Raw genomic sequence first — 16644 nt, 5'->3', positions numbered from 1 at the left:
TATCTTCCTGCTGTTGTTTGTATATATGAAGGTTACTTCATACTTTCATACCTATCCATGTTATTGACTTCTCTGCTTTAAAAGATTTTCACTATAATATCTGGGTCCTTTCTAAACATACAATTATAATATCCACAAATAGTGATAATTCTACCTCTTACTTTTATGTTGCATGCCTCTAATTTATTACATTTCCTTAGTATCTTTGCTTTTCAGACTCTTCAGATCAATATTAATGAGAGCAGTGGTAATGATTTCCTTATTATATTCTAACCTTGATGAGAATGCATCTCATTAATGAGAATAATGTTTTTCCACTTAAGCATGATGTTTAAGTTGTTGACCAGCTACAGTTTGTTATTTTGAGGTAATTGCTATCTTATTACTTTATCTACTTTATTAAAAGTATTTTAACAACATTTTGAATTTATCAAGCATCACTTTATCATTCAAATGATGGTATGATCTTTTCTCCTTAGATTAATATTATGAACTATGTAGTAGACTTACTGATATGGAACCATCCTTGGATTATGGAAACAAATACCATTGGTCATTGTTATTATTTTATATTTCTATAAAATTTATAGCAATGTTATATTATTAATGAAATATTAATATCATTTAATCAATTAATATATTAATCAAATGTATATTCAAATTTATAATCACTTAAGTAAGGGTCAGCTGAAATTTAATTTTTCTTGTTTCTACAATTACTGTTCTACATTAATAGTATACATAAACTCCTCAGTCTTGAAATTACTTTATCTGTGCCCAAATTATCAATGCTCATTTTATACAAATAGTTTTTATGCTGTTGATTATTCTTATGTATAATTACAGACGGCACCCTGAGAACTTATCTTTTTTATCTTTGCATACATTTTCCCTGTAGTATAACACAAATACAATTAAGTGCACAAATAATAAATTTCTGCTAAGTGCACATTTATGTAGTCACTGCTGAGATCAGGATATAGGACATCTACAAGAACCCAGAAACCTTGCAGATATATCTGCCACACAACAAAATACTTACACTCTGACTTCTACTTTATTAATTTTGCAGTTTTACTGTATAAATTTTGAATCAATCAGAATTAGAACAAGTGGAATTCTAAGAGGGATCCATGCTTCCTGCCCCCTGGTGTATTGCCTCATCTAATCTCATCCCCTTTACTATAATGGGAATGTGAATATGATGGATTTCCGAGGTGATTAAGTAACAGGATTTTGCTGAGATATGTTAGTCCTAACCCAATAGATTTTTTTTTAAAGATTTATTTATTTATTCATGCAGAACTGGGGTACAGGCCAGAGATACAAAGGGTGAGAGGATTCACCAGAGACAGAGCGGGGAGCAGAACAGGCAGATCGACGAAGTACACTGCTGAGGGGAGCAGTGGGCGGGTCAGGAGAGGTCTGCCACGCCATGCGGATCTCCTCCGGGGCAGGCGGGAATCGAACTCATGTGGAAATGGCTTAAGCTTCTTAGTGCAGTGCTTTAACCCCCTGTGCCACCAGAGAGGCCCCACCCAGTAGATTTTGAGTGAATAAAAAAGGAGAGTTATCCTGGATCAACCCAACTTAATTTGGTGAACCCTTAATAATGTCTGGGCCCTTGCTAAACTCAAATTTTAAGCCTCAGAAAGAAATGTTCTTGCTCAACTTGAAGAAGTAAGTTGTCATAATTGTTAAGGAGACTGTGAACAGGAGATTTCCAGGAGCAAATATCAACCTTCAGTGATATTCAGCAAGAAAATAGGTCTTGTGCCCTACACCCATAAGGAATGAAATTCTTGTCAACTTGGATGAACCTTGGTCTACTCTGAAGTCTCAGCTTGGAGAACACCTTATTGATAGTGTCTTTGTGAGGTGCCAGTAGAGCCAGACTTACCTTTTGACTTGTATCTTCTTATCAATCAAGTGAATGTTCTATGCTAAAAAAAAAAAAAAAAGAATGTATATTCTCTACTTATTGGGGTATTGTTTTTTATATATACTTAACAGTTAAGCCAAGTGTATTAGTAGTATTTATTTAAATCCTTTATTCTTACAGGCTGTTGCCTGTACCAACTAACTATAAATAGAGTCTCCCTCTTTCCCTCCTTGGGTTCAGTAATTTGCTAGAATTGTATAGACCTCAGGGAAACAATTAAGCTTGATTTTTATGGAGATGGTGCCATGTAGATATGATGGATTATCACCACATTTTCTAGTCCCTCTCACCTCTCTAGTAGATGAAGGGCCAGGTGGGAAAATTCCAAACTTATAATCATGGCAGTAACTAGCCCTCATCTAGGAATCCACCAAGAGTCACATCATTAGATCAGATGTGCCTATCACCCAGGAAAGTTTTAGAAGGTTTGTATCAGGAAATATGATTAAAGATCAGATATTAATGGGAGGTAGGGACAAGGGCCAATACATATATCCCATGTTATCTCACAGTATTTTACATTAAACAGTAAATGATCTTTTAAGATAGTTAAAAACCATTAGCACTTCATTCTATCTCATTTACTCCTTTTGCTATAGAACTTTTTAAATTTTGTGCAAATGACGAATTATCATAGCTTTTCTGTTTCCTTTTAATACTTCTACTTTTGCTTCATTTTGAATAAATCATTTCACCAGGTATGGAATTATAAATTGACAAATTATTTCTCTTTCAGCATTTTTATAATATTCCATTATCTCTTGACTTATTTAGTTTCTAGCATGTCAGTGAGAATATCTTTGTTTCTATTCATCAGTTAACATTTTCTTTGTCTGCTTTTAAGATTTTATCTATATCTCTTTTTGGCAATTTTATTATCTTGAGCCTTGTTATGATTTTCTCTGTGTTTATCCTACTTGTGGCTTGTTTTATTTCTTGGAACTGTGGGTTTAAAATTTCACTAAGTGTGGAGGATTTTCAGCAATAACGCATCAACTTTTTATGCTTCTGTCTCTCTGTCTCCTTCTGGCATTAATCACGTATATTTTAGAATACTTGATATTTTCCCACAGGTCACTGAGGTTCTATTCTTTTTTTTTTTTTTTTGATGTTTATTCCTCTGTGTTTCATTTTGTCTAGTTTTATTGTGATTTTTTAATTTTCCTGAATATTTTCCTCTGTAGTATTTAATCTGACCAGCTTCTCCAATGAAATTTTCATTTCAAATTTTGTATTTTTCATCAATGTAGATTACATTTTTTAAAAAATATATCTTTTGCTTCTATCCTTATTCTGTTCATGTTTTCTTTGTTTCTTTTTTTTTTTTTTGAAGATTTATTTATGTATACAGAACTGGGGTACAGGCCAGAGGTGCAGGAGGTGAGAAGATTCACTACAGACAGAGTGGGGAACAGAACAGGCAGATATACTGAAAAACACTGCTGAAGGGAGCAGTGGGGGAGTCAGGAGAGGTCTGCTGTGCCATATGGGTCACCTCCCTGGCTGGGGATCCAACTCGTGCTGGAGTGGCTGCAGTAGCTTCATGGTGCTGCACATTAATTCATTGCACTACTAGGGAAGGCCCCATGTTTTTTTTTAAATTGAGCAATTTACAATAGCTATTTTAAAACCCTTGTCTTAATTCTATCACTTTTGTCATTTCTGACCCTGCTTTTATTGATTGATTTTCCTCTTGATTATAGAATTCATTATCCTCTTTTTTACATATATAGTAATTGTTTATTGGCTGCTACATTTTGTAAATATTAAGTCATAGCGTACCTAGATTTAATGTCTTCATAAGAGAATGTTACATAGGCAGTAAACAATATTGACAGGCCATTAATGTGCACATCTTACTGTTTCTTCCAAGACTTGTTTTTAAACTTATTTATCCTCCTACTCTTCTATTATCTATTACCTCCTAGCAACTATTATCCAACCTCATGCCCTTCTCTGTTCATCTATAGTTTTTCTAATTAGCTCCCTCTTCTCCAGTACCTCCCCACACATTCCAGCTACTTCACTCTTCTCAAACTGTGAACTCTTGTCTTTTTCAGTCACCGAATCTGCTGTCCTCTTTCTTACCACACTATGATTTGGAAGGTGATTCTAGGCAGAAAGCATCTGTAACAGAAGGGCTTTACTCATTTGCTTCTGCTCTCGTCTGTGTCACAGTCCTGTACTGCCTGTTGCCCAGTGTCTGCAAATAGCTGCTTCATATATTTTGTCCAGACTTCTTGTGCTTTGTGGTAGATCAGTCCCGGAACCAGTCACTCTCAGCCAGAGTGGAACAATGCAGCCAACTTTTCCAAACTTTGCAAATTAAAATAAACTCCTAGAATGAATGTTTCTATGATGGGAAAGAGTGAAAGGAAAGAGATTCAGGGAAACGATTTAACATTATGTAAATTTGCCAGAAGCTTAAGAAATGCATAACATTTAGAAATATTTTCTCCTTAATTTCAAAATGAAATTCAATGGAAATATTGGATTTTAGAGAATTACTGGAAAATTTTCAACTTTAGGTTCTTCTTCTGCCATAAGTTGAAGTTAAACCAGTTTTACAGACACAGCTATTGACAGTTTGAATTATGCCACTTCTTTTTTTACAAAATCTCTATATTAGTACCTGTTTTCATTGATCAAAAGAATCCTAAGAGGATTTCTATTTTTATAACAAAAGGCAAAAAAGCACAAGTAGCATCTACGGGTGTTTATTGTAGTGAACCGTTACAGAGGTCACAGGAACCCTGAGAAGATGGTCCCATCTGCATTGCTTCCCTGGAAACTACTTTCTACAGTCTCTGTGCTTATCATACCAGTTTTGCTTTTACTACATGTTGGTGTTATTTTAGGCTTTATGGATTATTTTGTATGATTTGGTAGGTTGTTTTGAGGGTTGGGAATGCTCAAAAGTGTTTTTATATAAATTAAGAATAATTGCTTCTTAGCTATATGCCATTTTGGCTTACAAAAGTTGTCATATAAAAGCTACACTTTGGAAATGGGGGACACTTTGTATTGCAGTATTATTCATTAGGATGAATGATAATAATGAGATAGCTGCTGGCAATATTTATTGAAGCATCCACAATAAACGAGGGATCAGAAATTCAGGAAATAAAGTTAGTTTTCCAAGCTTTCATGCTAAGTGACTACTAAGCAACTAATGTGCTTAGTACTCAGAGGTAATTTAGTGACTACAACTGGGACATAATCTCAGCTCTCCGCTAACAATGACTCTTTCCATTATTATCCTGCTCTCTAGTTCTGTCTTCACCTGAGCTTCCCCTGGCTAATTAAAGCGGAAAACAGTTAACTCCCTCCCCAGAGAGGCTGTGTTATTATATAGATGTTTTGCATTATTTTGCTTTGAATAGCAGCATATGTAAATATACTCCTGGAGGTGAAAATTACCCTTATTATTATTATTTTTTTTAAGCTGGTCTCTCCCACTGGGGTGAATAGTTGAAAATTTGGGGGAGGAAAAGGCAGACTGGAGAGACTGTTAGCCAGCTTGGAATTTCTTCTCCTCCTTCCTCTCCACCCAACACATATGTCTATTTGGATATAAGCTGCCACAGCAGAGTAAAGATTAGTAGCTTTCCTACCCCAGAGTCCTCGCTGGTTCTGATAGTCAGTGTCCAGAATGGGTTAATCCAGGTCTTAGTCATTAAGCCTGCAGCAGGTTGATGTGTCTGGGCAGATGTTCTTGCTGAGAAGAATAAAAGCCTCCTGTGGCACCTGGAAGACTTTGTCACACATGGTCCCCAGCCAGATCACAGAGATTCTAGTTAACATGGGCACTTTGCTGCCTCCGACCAGCTACCTCGTGTTCAGAGGCTGGCACAGTCCCTCCTGTTGGGCTCTCCTGTGGGCCTTGCATTGTTGAGCCCTCTCTATCTTAAACTGCCTTTCCTGGCATTTGAATCATCACTTCGATGATGTGATAATATCTGCAAGTTGGGAAAATAAAAGTGGCATTTGTTTAGCCATAATTAATGAAATATTTATGTTGCATGAGACTATGTGATAAAACCTTAGGCTTAGAGTCCTTTTGCTTCTGATTACATTTGGGATTTTTTTTTCTATGACCAGACATTCTGACGCCAGCTCTTTTACACTGAGCAGATGTCATGTAGTAAAAATGGGTGCCAGATGCTGTGAGCCGCAGAAGGGCGATTTGTTTAAGAGCTGGCTCTGACTTTTTTGCATTCAATTACTCTGCAGAACGAACCTTACACAAGCATTTAGGTAACTCAGCTAACTTCAAACATGCATTTTAATAATAGATTTCATCTCTGAATGTGTTCTAAGCTACACACCATATAAATGGTGTTTAAGGAATTAATTGATTTCTGCATAATACCTTTCTTTAAAAAATATGAAAAGAGAGCTGCAAAGCTCTTGGCAGGAACCCAGAAATGTAATTAACATGGAAGGCCAAATTTTCAGTTGCCCTTAGGTACTGCCTCCTCATGCTCATGGCAGGTGCAGCGAGGAGCCAGCAGGGGAGAAGGGAATTGGGTAAGCGGGGAGGAGGGAAAGGCAGCGATAGGGATGAAGCAAGAAAAGAAGCTAAGAATTCATTGAGTTTTCCATTCCCATTTCAGATCCCTGGCACATCCCCGTCAGAATGCAGGTGAGAGGGACTGACTCTTCAACCTCCTCCTCTTCTGCAGATGAAGAATTGGACCCTCAGCCTAGCTTGCGGTCAAAGGTAACAACACTTGGCAAACCAAAAAGGGCCTTGGCTTGTGGGGGCCGTTTACCATCCAGATTTCAGACCCAATGTGGGCTCCAGCTGTGGTGGTTTCATTAGGAGGATCACGTTTCATTGCATCTGACAGCAACTGCTTTTTTTTTTTTACCTGCAACACCCCAATAATTGTTTTATTTTTGTTCTTTTAGAAGCTTGCCTTGCTCATAGACTCAGATTGGGGAGAAAAAAAAACAACCCAAAAAACAACAGGCACATTTACTTGAAACCATTTGGTGACTGCCGTTCCTAAAGTGGATTTAATATGTGGTCCAACAAGCAAACCATTGAAAAAATCACAACAAGCAGACGCATATTTCCCGGGAGGAAGCGCAGCTTCATTTAAGAAGCACTAGAGGCAGAGTGCATGGAAAATGTTATGTTTATTCTAATCAGAAATATGAAATGAACCATGCATTTGCATCTAGATGCGAGCATCCCTACCGTGGAAGGGACTAGCTGTGTGCTGGCTGGGAGATGGCAGTCCTCTTTGCTTTACAAACACTGATATTCCTGGAGAATACTTCCAATCATTCCTGTGCTCATAGAATAAGAAATGCACACATTGTTGTCTTTAAGTGTATCTGTCACATACACAGAGACCTGCATTTTCCCACCAGATCTCATTTTTTGTTTCTTTATCCATCGGGGCTGGGGGCATTTTCACTAGGGCTGGGGAACTGAAGGGCTGGACCTCAAATGCCTCCCCGTGGAGAGAGAAGCAGCTCACTGCTCTGGCAGTGTTTATTTTTTGGACCAGCGAGGATCCAAGGAGAAAGGGAGAGAACCAAGTTTATTTACTTAGACTCAACTTTTCCATATCTGGCATTAGGAGCTTTGGCATCTTCTCAAGTCACTCAGGGGTTCCAGCTCCCCAAGGCCCGGCTTGGAACAAGTCAGGAGGGGGCTGGCACATGGCATGACAGTGGGGGAGGGGGGTGTGGTGGGAGAAGGAGGAGGAAGAGGAAAGAATGAGAATGAGAAGAGAATAATACATATGGATTTCTAATTTCTAACTGTGGGTGTCTGTGGATAGTCGGGTACTCGATATAAAGGAATTGTTTTTGTTGATTTCTGGGTGTTCCTTATTATCCCTCTCATCCCCTTTAGTGAACCTGAGTTGATTTTGTATTCAGATGAGGCAGAGGCCCCAGCATCAGCCTCCCCACTTGTGGGGAAGGAGTGGAGTGCTGCATGGACATAGCCAGACAGTGCTGTAGAGCAAGCCTGGCAGACTGCCCCTTGCCCGCTTCTGGCCCAGAACAGAGGCCGCCATCACTAAAGCTTGCAGCGGAGAAGCTGTCCACCTCTCCTAGCTTTGACATGGTTTGCTGTCATGGAGGGAAGCTGGCCATGGGGTTACTTCTTTAGGACTTTCCAAGGCCTCATGATAGAGGAATGAGGGGAATTTTTTCCCATCTGCTTTCCTTGGTTGTCTTTTAAATCTCTTCTGGCCCTTACAGGCATGTCCTTAGCCATATCACACTAGGCCTGGTCAGCCCAAGCGAGTGCAGGAGACCAGAGACAAGCTGAGCACGCTCCTCCCTGCTTTGCCCTTCCTGTAGCCACCTGTCCCCCAAAGAATGCTGCTTCTGGGGTTGGGTGGGTGGATTGTCTGCATCCTGCAGATCTCGCCCTTTCTCTGTCCTTTCACTCCGTCCTGAGCCTTGAGCCTCTCTCCTTAGCTCTCTGAGTCCTCATCCCCAGGGAGGCTGTAAGAACTATGCCTGTGCTTGGTCAGGCTGCCGGAGCTTTTGTCTATAAAGCAACCTTCTTTCCCAGGTCAACATCTTTTAATAAAAGCAGTAAATGACTTTTCTTTTCTTGATCCTGTTTTGCTGGCTCTTGGTAAACCAGTTGGAGCCTGGCAGCTTTGCTAGCAAGTACTAGCCAGCAAGATGCAGGGGATGGGGCCATCGTTGATCTGGTGTCAAGTGGTCTGAATTTAGGGGGAAACTTAAACTTTTTTTCTAAAGCAGGGATCGCACAAGGAAATATGGTATGGGCTGGAGAAAAAGGGAATTTTCTTGGACCCAAGACACCTGGGCTTAATTCCTGGTTCTGTCAATTACTAATTGTGTCATGGACTAGCTGTTTAACTTCTCTGAGACTTGGTTTTTCTTATCTGTAAAATAAGTGTAATTTGAAAAACAAAGGGGATGATGCCTGTGACTAAATCTCTACAGTGCTTCCCACAGGCACTTCATAAATGCTTGGGTTGTGTGATATATATTAGTACAGTGGAAACTCAAAGGTATTTGTCAAACAAATGGGTAGACTTGCCACACAGATCAAGTCAGATAATGTCTGAATTTTAACTACCAGGGATCACCAACTGTTTCTGGTGTCTAAAACTTGGAAAGGACACTACCAGGATGCAGCCATCCATTGACTCCTCCATTTGAATGCTCTGTGTTTGATAAGCCAGAGCACACACAGACCCTGGTGACTGATGGTGTGTTCCTCATGTACAAATGGAAACTGGGGAGGGAAGCTGGTCTGTGCCTGCCTCAAGCCAACAAACACTTTCACTTGGATTACTTAGATGCCTTCCTCTATCCCCAAGTTTGATTAGGCAATGCTGTCTCTCCTAAAGACAATTTAACCTTGTTAAGTGCTTTACTTGTAAATTGTTATCATGTGCATTTCTCCCAGCTCCATCATCCCATGACCTCATGCTTCTACTTTACATAAAGTGTAATTCTTTCTTCTTTTAAATGCCACCCTTTCCAATCCCTAGATTCTAATCCTTCTATTATTTCTCCTTTTACTAAACCAAACCAATGCTATCTAAAGTCACTCCCACCTACACACCCATATATATACTCCCTTCACACAGGTTCCCAATCTGGTACCTACTGACCACAATTGACTGCGTAAATTCATTAAAATAAAAAATTTAATTCCGTTTCTTATTCATACTAGCCTTATTGAAAGTGGCCATGTGCTTAGTGGTGTCCACATTTGAAACAATACAGATACAGAACCCTTCCACCAGAACAGAGCTTCTATTGGGTATCATGGTTCTAGAAGCTCAGCAGTGACTGGAAATCATTGGGTGGAGAGGGCAGAAGTCCATGACACTATTTTGAAACTCTCAACTGCATTTTCCTCAGACCTATTTTTTCTTTTCCATTGATTTTTGTAGGACAGTAAGACACTTAGAAGGAGGAGGAAACTGGAAAAGGAAACAAAACAACTGGTTAAACAAGAAGAATTGAAAAGACTTCATAAAGCTCAGGTCAGAAAACAAGGGAGGAGTGAGTGGGTTGGGGCCCTGGGAATCTCAAATCTCTTTGGAAGCATGTATGGTGTTGGATTGTCTGCATGGAGGTGGGCTGAAGGAAGGTCAGTCTCTCCTCTCTGGCTAACCAGAATGTGCCTATTGGCTTAACCCTACTTAACCCTGGTGGGGTGCCAGAACCTGGAGCTGGTCCACTCCCAGCCTCCTGGCCCTCCAGAGATGCATCCTGCAACACACCTGGAATAACAGCCACTGCCTGGCCTTGGGTACCAGGCCCCAGGCGGCCACAGAGCAGGGGTCCTAATTTTGTTCTCTATGAAAACACAACCTGCCCCCAAATTCCTTTAGTGTCTTGCTAAACCAACAACTACTAGCAGCAGTCTTTTTCCAAGATGAGTTGAGAATGTAAGTGTCCAGTATTCTGATACAGGTTACCTGGCTCATTGTTGGGAGATTTTGATCCATGTTGATCTGCCCACCTTCACCAGAGACAGGCAAAATGCTGCAGAAAGGCAAGGCATTTTCCCTGTCCTGCTGGCCACAACCCAACCTCCAAGAGTAGTTGGGCTTTAGGACTGAAGACCTTAGAGCGACTGTTCATATTCTGCCAGTGTGCAATTCCTTCCCCTTCTCCACTTGTCCCCTTCATCTGTCCATGTATGTTGGGCATGGGATAGAAATTAATCCATAAGACTGATTTCCTTGAAAGAAGAGAAAAGAGAAGGAAGAGCCATCTCTGTCTGTGTACACACTAAAGTTCGACCAGGTGCAGACACAGCAAGACTTCCTTCCAGCCTATGCCTGCCTCACCCATCACAGTGGCTGACTGAAGAGCCACCCCCATTCACCTAGTGGACAGGGAACACTCCCAAAACTTCCTTTTGTCCGCTTTTAACCTCTGAAACAGGTTTCCTTAGCACGTTTTAACTTTTTCTTCCAAAGCAAGATAAGTCTGCACAATCTGTTAGTTGTTTGGCTAACTTAGCAATTTCCCCTTCTTTATTTTCACTCCATGGTGGGTGCTGATTACAGAGGGATGGCAATGGCTTTTTGAGTCCTCATCTGCTAGCCCCATGGCAGCCATTTCTATGTTTGAACTTTGCACCCTTAGTTTCTAAGGAACAACAGCTGTATTAGTCAGAGCAAGCTGCCAGAGTAACATACCACAGGCTACATGGCCTAGACAGAGAGGTGCTTTTGCACTGTTCTGGAGGCTAGAAGTATAGCATCAAGGGGCCCTTCTAGGTAGGTTTCTAGTGTGGCCTCATCTTCTAGCTTATATAAACAGTTGCTTTCTTGCTGTGTACCCAGAGCATACATGGCTCTGGTGTCTTCCTATAAGGACATCAGTCTCATGGGATTGGGACTTCACTGAACCTTAATTGCTACCTTAAAGGCCCTATCTAAATATGGTCACATTGGGGCATCGGGCTTCAACATAGGAGGGGGGTGGGTGTACACTTCAGCCCATAATGACCACTAGCCTGAAGTGCACAGTGATTGGTAGTATAATCACTGTTTCCATCCTCAGCAATTCTGTACCATGCCAACAAGAAATGGACTTATAAAGATAAAATTATCTTTAAAAGAGAGACAGAAAAAGAGGGCATGAAATTAAAAGTCAGTTTAAACAGAATTCCCATATTTTTCAGATTTTATGTTTGAGGCTTACAAATTGTTAGCTGGGACAAGAGCAGCCAGCCAGGTGACAGCCCAGGCCCAGAGCCTACTCAAGCCTACTCAGAGAACTGGAGGTGCTTTGACCATAACCCCCTATCTAGGAGAGACTTAGAAAGAGACTGAGTTAAGGAGGAAAAGAGTGAGACAGTGCTGGAGTAAAGAAAAGGAAGAAACACACACATTCTGCCTGCCCAAGTGGCGTCTAAAATAGACCTGGTAGGCCAGATGCAAAGTCTCTTCTGCCAGGAGAGATACCTTTCCGTAGCAGGGTATTTGAAAGCAGAGAAAATTGGTGGGGGTGAGAAAACTGTATTTAGGAGAGGCTTTCCCCTGCTTTTTCTTCTAATATACACAAGACAGAAGTTGCTAGTAGGATGATGTGTAAATGCAATCCGCTCCTAACCATGGCCTTAATAGGTGACTCTGGGGAGTCTCGGAAGGTGTGAAGTTGTCCCTAAATGAATTAAGCCATCCATGTCTTGTCTTAATAACCTACTCGCAGCAAATGCCTGTGGGTGTTCAGTTCATGGCCTGATGAAAGAACAAGTACCGTTTGTTGCTGAGGTGCAGAGCAGCACACCCCAAGAAAGGAACACCCAGCCCCAGAACTGGCCCATGCTCTTATGTGAAATCAACTCAACTCATGGGAGGTGTCTGCTGGCTTTTCCTGGGGAAGTGGACGTGAGCCTGCTCAGTGTTGGTCAGGAGTTCCGTCCTCTGAGAAGTGGCTGCAGTTCCAGTCTGTGGGCCACAACCACAGTCAGCGGCTGGGCTCTGGGAAGCCCAGGGGTGCACTGCCCACCTTGCCCACAGCCTGTGCTGAGAGCAAAGGGGCCTGCGCTGAGGTCTACTTGGGGGCAGACTGAGCTCCCCTACAGAGTCCTTGCCTAAGGTTTTCATATTCTAGAAGGGAAATACTGAGGTCTAGTAGTTTGGGAATGCGGAGGTCCTCACCCTGTCAGCCAAGAGGTGTAACATCACGAGGGCTTCTTCCTCCTGGAAAGGAAGTGGCACAGTCAGCCCCACACATGACTTTGTGTTGAGAGTCCCCAGGTGACATGCCATCCTGGTGTTGCAGGCCATCCAGAGACAACTGGAGGAGGTGGAGGAGCGGCAGAGGGCTTCCGAGGTCCAGGGCGTGAGGCTGGAGAAGGCGCTGAGAGGAGAAGCAGGTAAACATCCTGCAGAGATGATGCAGGGGGCTGGGCCTCAGTCTGTGCTCTGAAAATAGGGCTGGTTGGTCAAACTGTCATTGAGAAACAGGGACACCTGGTCGCCTGCTGCGGCTCTGGGAGCACGGATCTGTGGGATACACCCACAGCAGCCTCACACTTTCAGAATTCACTTGAAGTTCTGAGGAGTGCTGGCCAGCTCAGGGCCTTGTAGCTGAATTTCTGGTTTGTCCAGCTCCAGCTTTCTTCTACTGGTGGGTGTGCTTTGAAAGTCAAGAATTAGGATGAATTCATATGAAATATTTGGGCATTCAAGGCAATGATGTAACGATTCAGAGCCGAAATATTGGTTTTTCCTTTACTTGTTATGTGACCTAGGGCCTTGCATGTTCTCTTCTTAAACAAGGGTAATAGTGGTTTCGTATCTTATAGAACTGCTCTTAAGACCAAAGAAGAAATGATATATGAAGCTTAATTTTAACACATTGCCTGGCACAGGACAACAAAATAAATGGTACTATTCTTCCAGTAGCTTTAGCTTCTTAGTTCCAAACAGGATTCATCTGGTGAAAGCCTACCAGGTACTGGATGTGTGTATAGCATTAAGAGAACACAGCCTTTGAGAAGGTTGTGGTCCATTGAGGGACACTGACATGTAAATGAATCAGCTGTAATCCAGGGAGATGAGTGCTGGTATGGGAGAAGCACTGGCTGGAATGGGAAGAGAATCAGGAGCTTCCTAACTGGTCTGGGAGGAGGTGTGGTGAGTCTTATCACGTCACCGGGACAGAGTAAGTGACTAAAATAAGAACCGGAGGTTCTTAAAGGAGTGAAGCGGTATGAGGTTGTTCAGGCAGAAGGAACAGCACTCGCAAAGGTCAAATATAAAAAATGTGAAATACCTTGACAAATGAGGAGTCAAAGAGGGTTCTTGGGTGAAAGATGACTAAAGAAACCAGCATCTGGAGACTTTCCATCAGTGGTGTGGCCAGGGAATTGGAGAGCTCCTTAGAGTTTGGGATTGGGGATAATTGACTCTCTGGCTTTCTAATATGACATATGTAGCCTTCTGTATTTTGGATACAAAGGATGAAAAGCAAAACTCTGAACACACGTATCTGTGTGTGAGGATATAGCCGCCACATTATTTATTAAACAACACATTTAAAGTTCAGGATTTCAAGTCTCGATAAATTTCTGTTATTCAAGAGTGATGCAGCCAGCAGGACAGACCCAGACTTAGGGAGGCTGTCACTCCTACAGTCAAGCATGTAAAATTGTGAGGGCCGTTCCCAAGCCTGCCTCTATCCTCCAAATGAGGGGCTCCTGGTAAGCATGTCCCTGGGACAACACTGGAGTCTGACTTTGTCCCTCTGTGCCTCAATGTCCTGGACTTTGTCCCTCTGTGCCTCAGTGTCCTGGTCTATAAAGTGGGAGTGTCATATCTGCTTCTTGGATGTATGATGAGAAATAATTTAAGTGCAAATCCTAGCACAGTGCCTGGCAAGGAATACCTGATTGATGTGTCCCTTTTCTTACTAAAATGCCGCATATTTCCTTTCAAAGATAACCCAAATGCTCAGAAGTAGCCTACTTATAGAAATGCTAACTTCTCCTTGCTCCCGGAAGTGAGCATGGACACCTGCCTTTGCAGCTGCTGTTGGGATTTGCAGCCCAGTGAACTGCCCTTGTTTGATGTGTGGTCATCTTCCCAGGCAGGAAGGCTTGTGCTTATCTTTAGGAATCTGCTGATTTCACTGAGAGCCTGAGAAATGAAATGGGAGAACCAGCAAAATGAGGGCATGTTTCGGTTGGCTGAGGAGGCAGTGTGGTGTGGTGGGTAGAGTTATGGGCGTCAAAGAACCCTGTGTTCCAGTTCTAGCCCATGGCTTTTCGGCTGTGCTTCTGGAAAAATGACTTCACCTCAGTTCTTTCTATAAAGAAGGTGCAAATAGCACCCACAGTGCCAGAGTTTAGGGGAGCACTGTGCATACTCTGGTAATGTGGGCTGGTCATTTTGAGAATTAAGGGTAATGGCAGGCGGTGTTTTCCAGAGCACTTACCACATTGTGAGCATTCAATAAACGCCACCTGATATTATTTTACAAAATATTATTAACTCTCCACACACACACTTTTAATGAATTAACCCTAATTAAATGATAGAAATCAAATTTTGAAAGCTTCTAAAAATCATCCTCACCCTGAAATGTAAAGAAAGGCTATTTTGAGTTAGCTAAAGAAACCCAGCCAGCTTGTGCTGTTTGCATAGGTGTACTAACCCAGCTGAAGATGAATCCCATTCATCCCCTTTATGTCCGTGGTAATTTAATTCCCCTGTGAGGCTTATGGGCCTTTTCCTCCTTGACTATCCTTGTGTAAGTGACAGATGCATGTCAACAAGGGGCTAGCGCGGAAGAGAGTCAAGTCACGGCGATTGGCCCCAATGGAAACCAAGTGGAAGCTCTGCAAACCAGGCATCAGAATTAATACACTCTAACTTGTAATAACATTTGTGCAATAATAATATTCCTATGTGGCTGAATATCCTATTGAGCCCCTTTAAGAGATTGCCCTGGTGCTTAATGAATGACCAATGCTTATTAGGTTAAGTTGTATTTGAGCTGGCCTGAGCTGCTCTGGTTCAAGTGATTTAATGGGAATTATTTAATAGGTATTATTAAGATAATTAGAAAATGATCACAGTTAGGCAATAATATTGAGCTATAAAGGTTGTGAATAACCAAATTTAGAGACAGGCCTGAAAGCATGAGTAGTCTGCGACAGTTATGCAAGTCTCCTCTAATAATTATGTGAGCCAGTCTGAAAGGGCCTTTTGTTCCTAGGAGTTATTCATTAGGCGGGCATTGAATTAAAGGGACATGCGGGGGTGCAGGACGGAGGGCAGTGATGGCTGATGAGCAAAATGAGGCTTTGATGAGCTCCTAATTGTCGTGACAACAATTCCTGCTTTCTTTTTCCCCAACAGTCAGAAATAAGCTCCCCACCTCCGGGAAGGGTTTTTCCCCATGTTGTCAAAGAAGAGGGAGACAAAGAAAAGCAAAAACCTAACAATCTGCCCCAGATGACAAGTCAGTATATTGTGTGTGTATGTGTGTGTGTGATGGCTGGCTGGCTGGCTGGCTGTCTGGCTGGATGTCCTCGACAAAGGGATTGGATTTCCGGGGTGGTCCTCACTGCCCAGAGTAAAGACCAGGATTTGCAGTGACCTGATTACCCAGGCCCCACCCTCTGTGGTGGGCTTTGACAGCCACTTGGCTTCCTCCTCACTCTTCCTTCTGGCTGGCTGGCTGGTCAGTGTGGTTGGTGGTTGGTGTTATGTGCTGGGGCCATGGAATGCCCTGATTTAGCCAGAGACCGCAGTTCAAATTAAGATGATCTGGATAACCATCTCAGCTTTCTTTCAATACCTAAAGAAAGATGAAATCTGATGAAAACTGAGAACACCGTCAAATAGAGAAGAGATTTGTCTCCAGGGAAGGTGTGACTTAGTCACCCCGTACAGCCTTACAAACGTTGGGGAAGGCTTGCTAATTACATGTCTGCATTGGGCTCCCTCCGCATCCCCACATCCTCCACCCCCCCCTTTTTTAAGCTACTCCTTGGCTTCTCCTACACCAAGATAGAAGAGTTTACATTTACAAAGGGCAGGTATTCGAGGCTGCCAGCAGGTGGCAGCATGAGCACATTGTATGACAAGAGAATGCTCAAAGTCTCGCTAGGAAGAGGGAAGTAGATTGGCCTCTACTCTCGTTTGCATGTGTAGTACTGCTGAGAAACAGGAGGAATAATAATTTCCTGGGTAACGTGACAACATGGTGTC

The 16644-nt window shown here is 42.1% G+C and overlaps 1 protein-coding gene across 1 annotated transcript in view; it reads left to right on the top strand.

Moving 5' to 3' along the window:
* Positions 1-16644, top strand: part of MICALCL (MICAL C-terminal like) — a 41955-nt gene that overhangs the window by 6734 nt on the left and 18577 nt on the right. The window contains exons 3-5 of the mRNA XM_004683601.1: positions 6559-6665; positions 9853-9945; positions 12707-12800. Coding sequence (XP_004683658.1) covers positions 6559-6665; positions 9853-9945; positions 12707-12800 — 294 coding nt within the window. The remainder of the gene's footprint in view (positions 1-6558; positions 6666-9852; positions 9946-12706; positions 12801-16644) is intronic.

This window comes from Condylura cristata, unplaced genomic scaffold, assembly GCF_000260355.1.
Source record: "Condylura cristata isolate star-nosed mole 26May11 unplaced genomic scaffold, ConCri1.0 scaffold00015, whole genome shotgun sequence".
In the NCBI taxonomy this organism is placed as follows: Eukaryota; Metazoa; Chordata; class Mammalia; order Eulipotyphla; family Talpidae; genus Condylura; species Condylura cristata.
The sequence above is the reverse complement of the archived record's forward strand: the minus strand, read 5'-3'. Positions and strand labels throughout refer to the sequence as shown.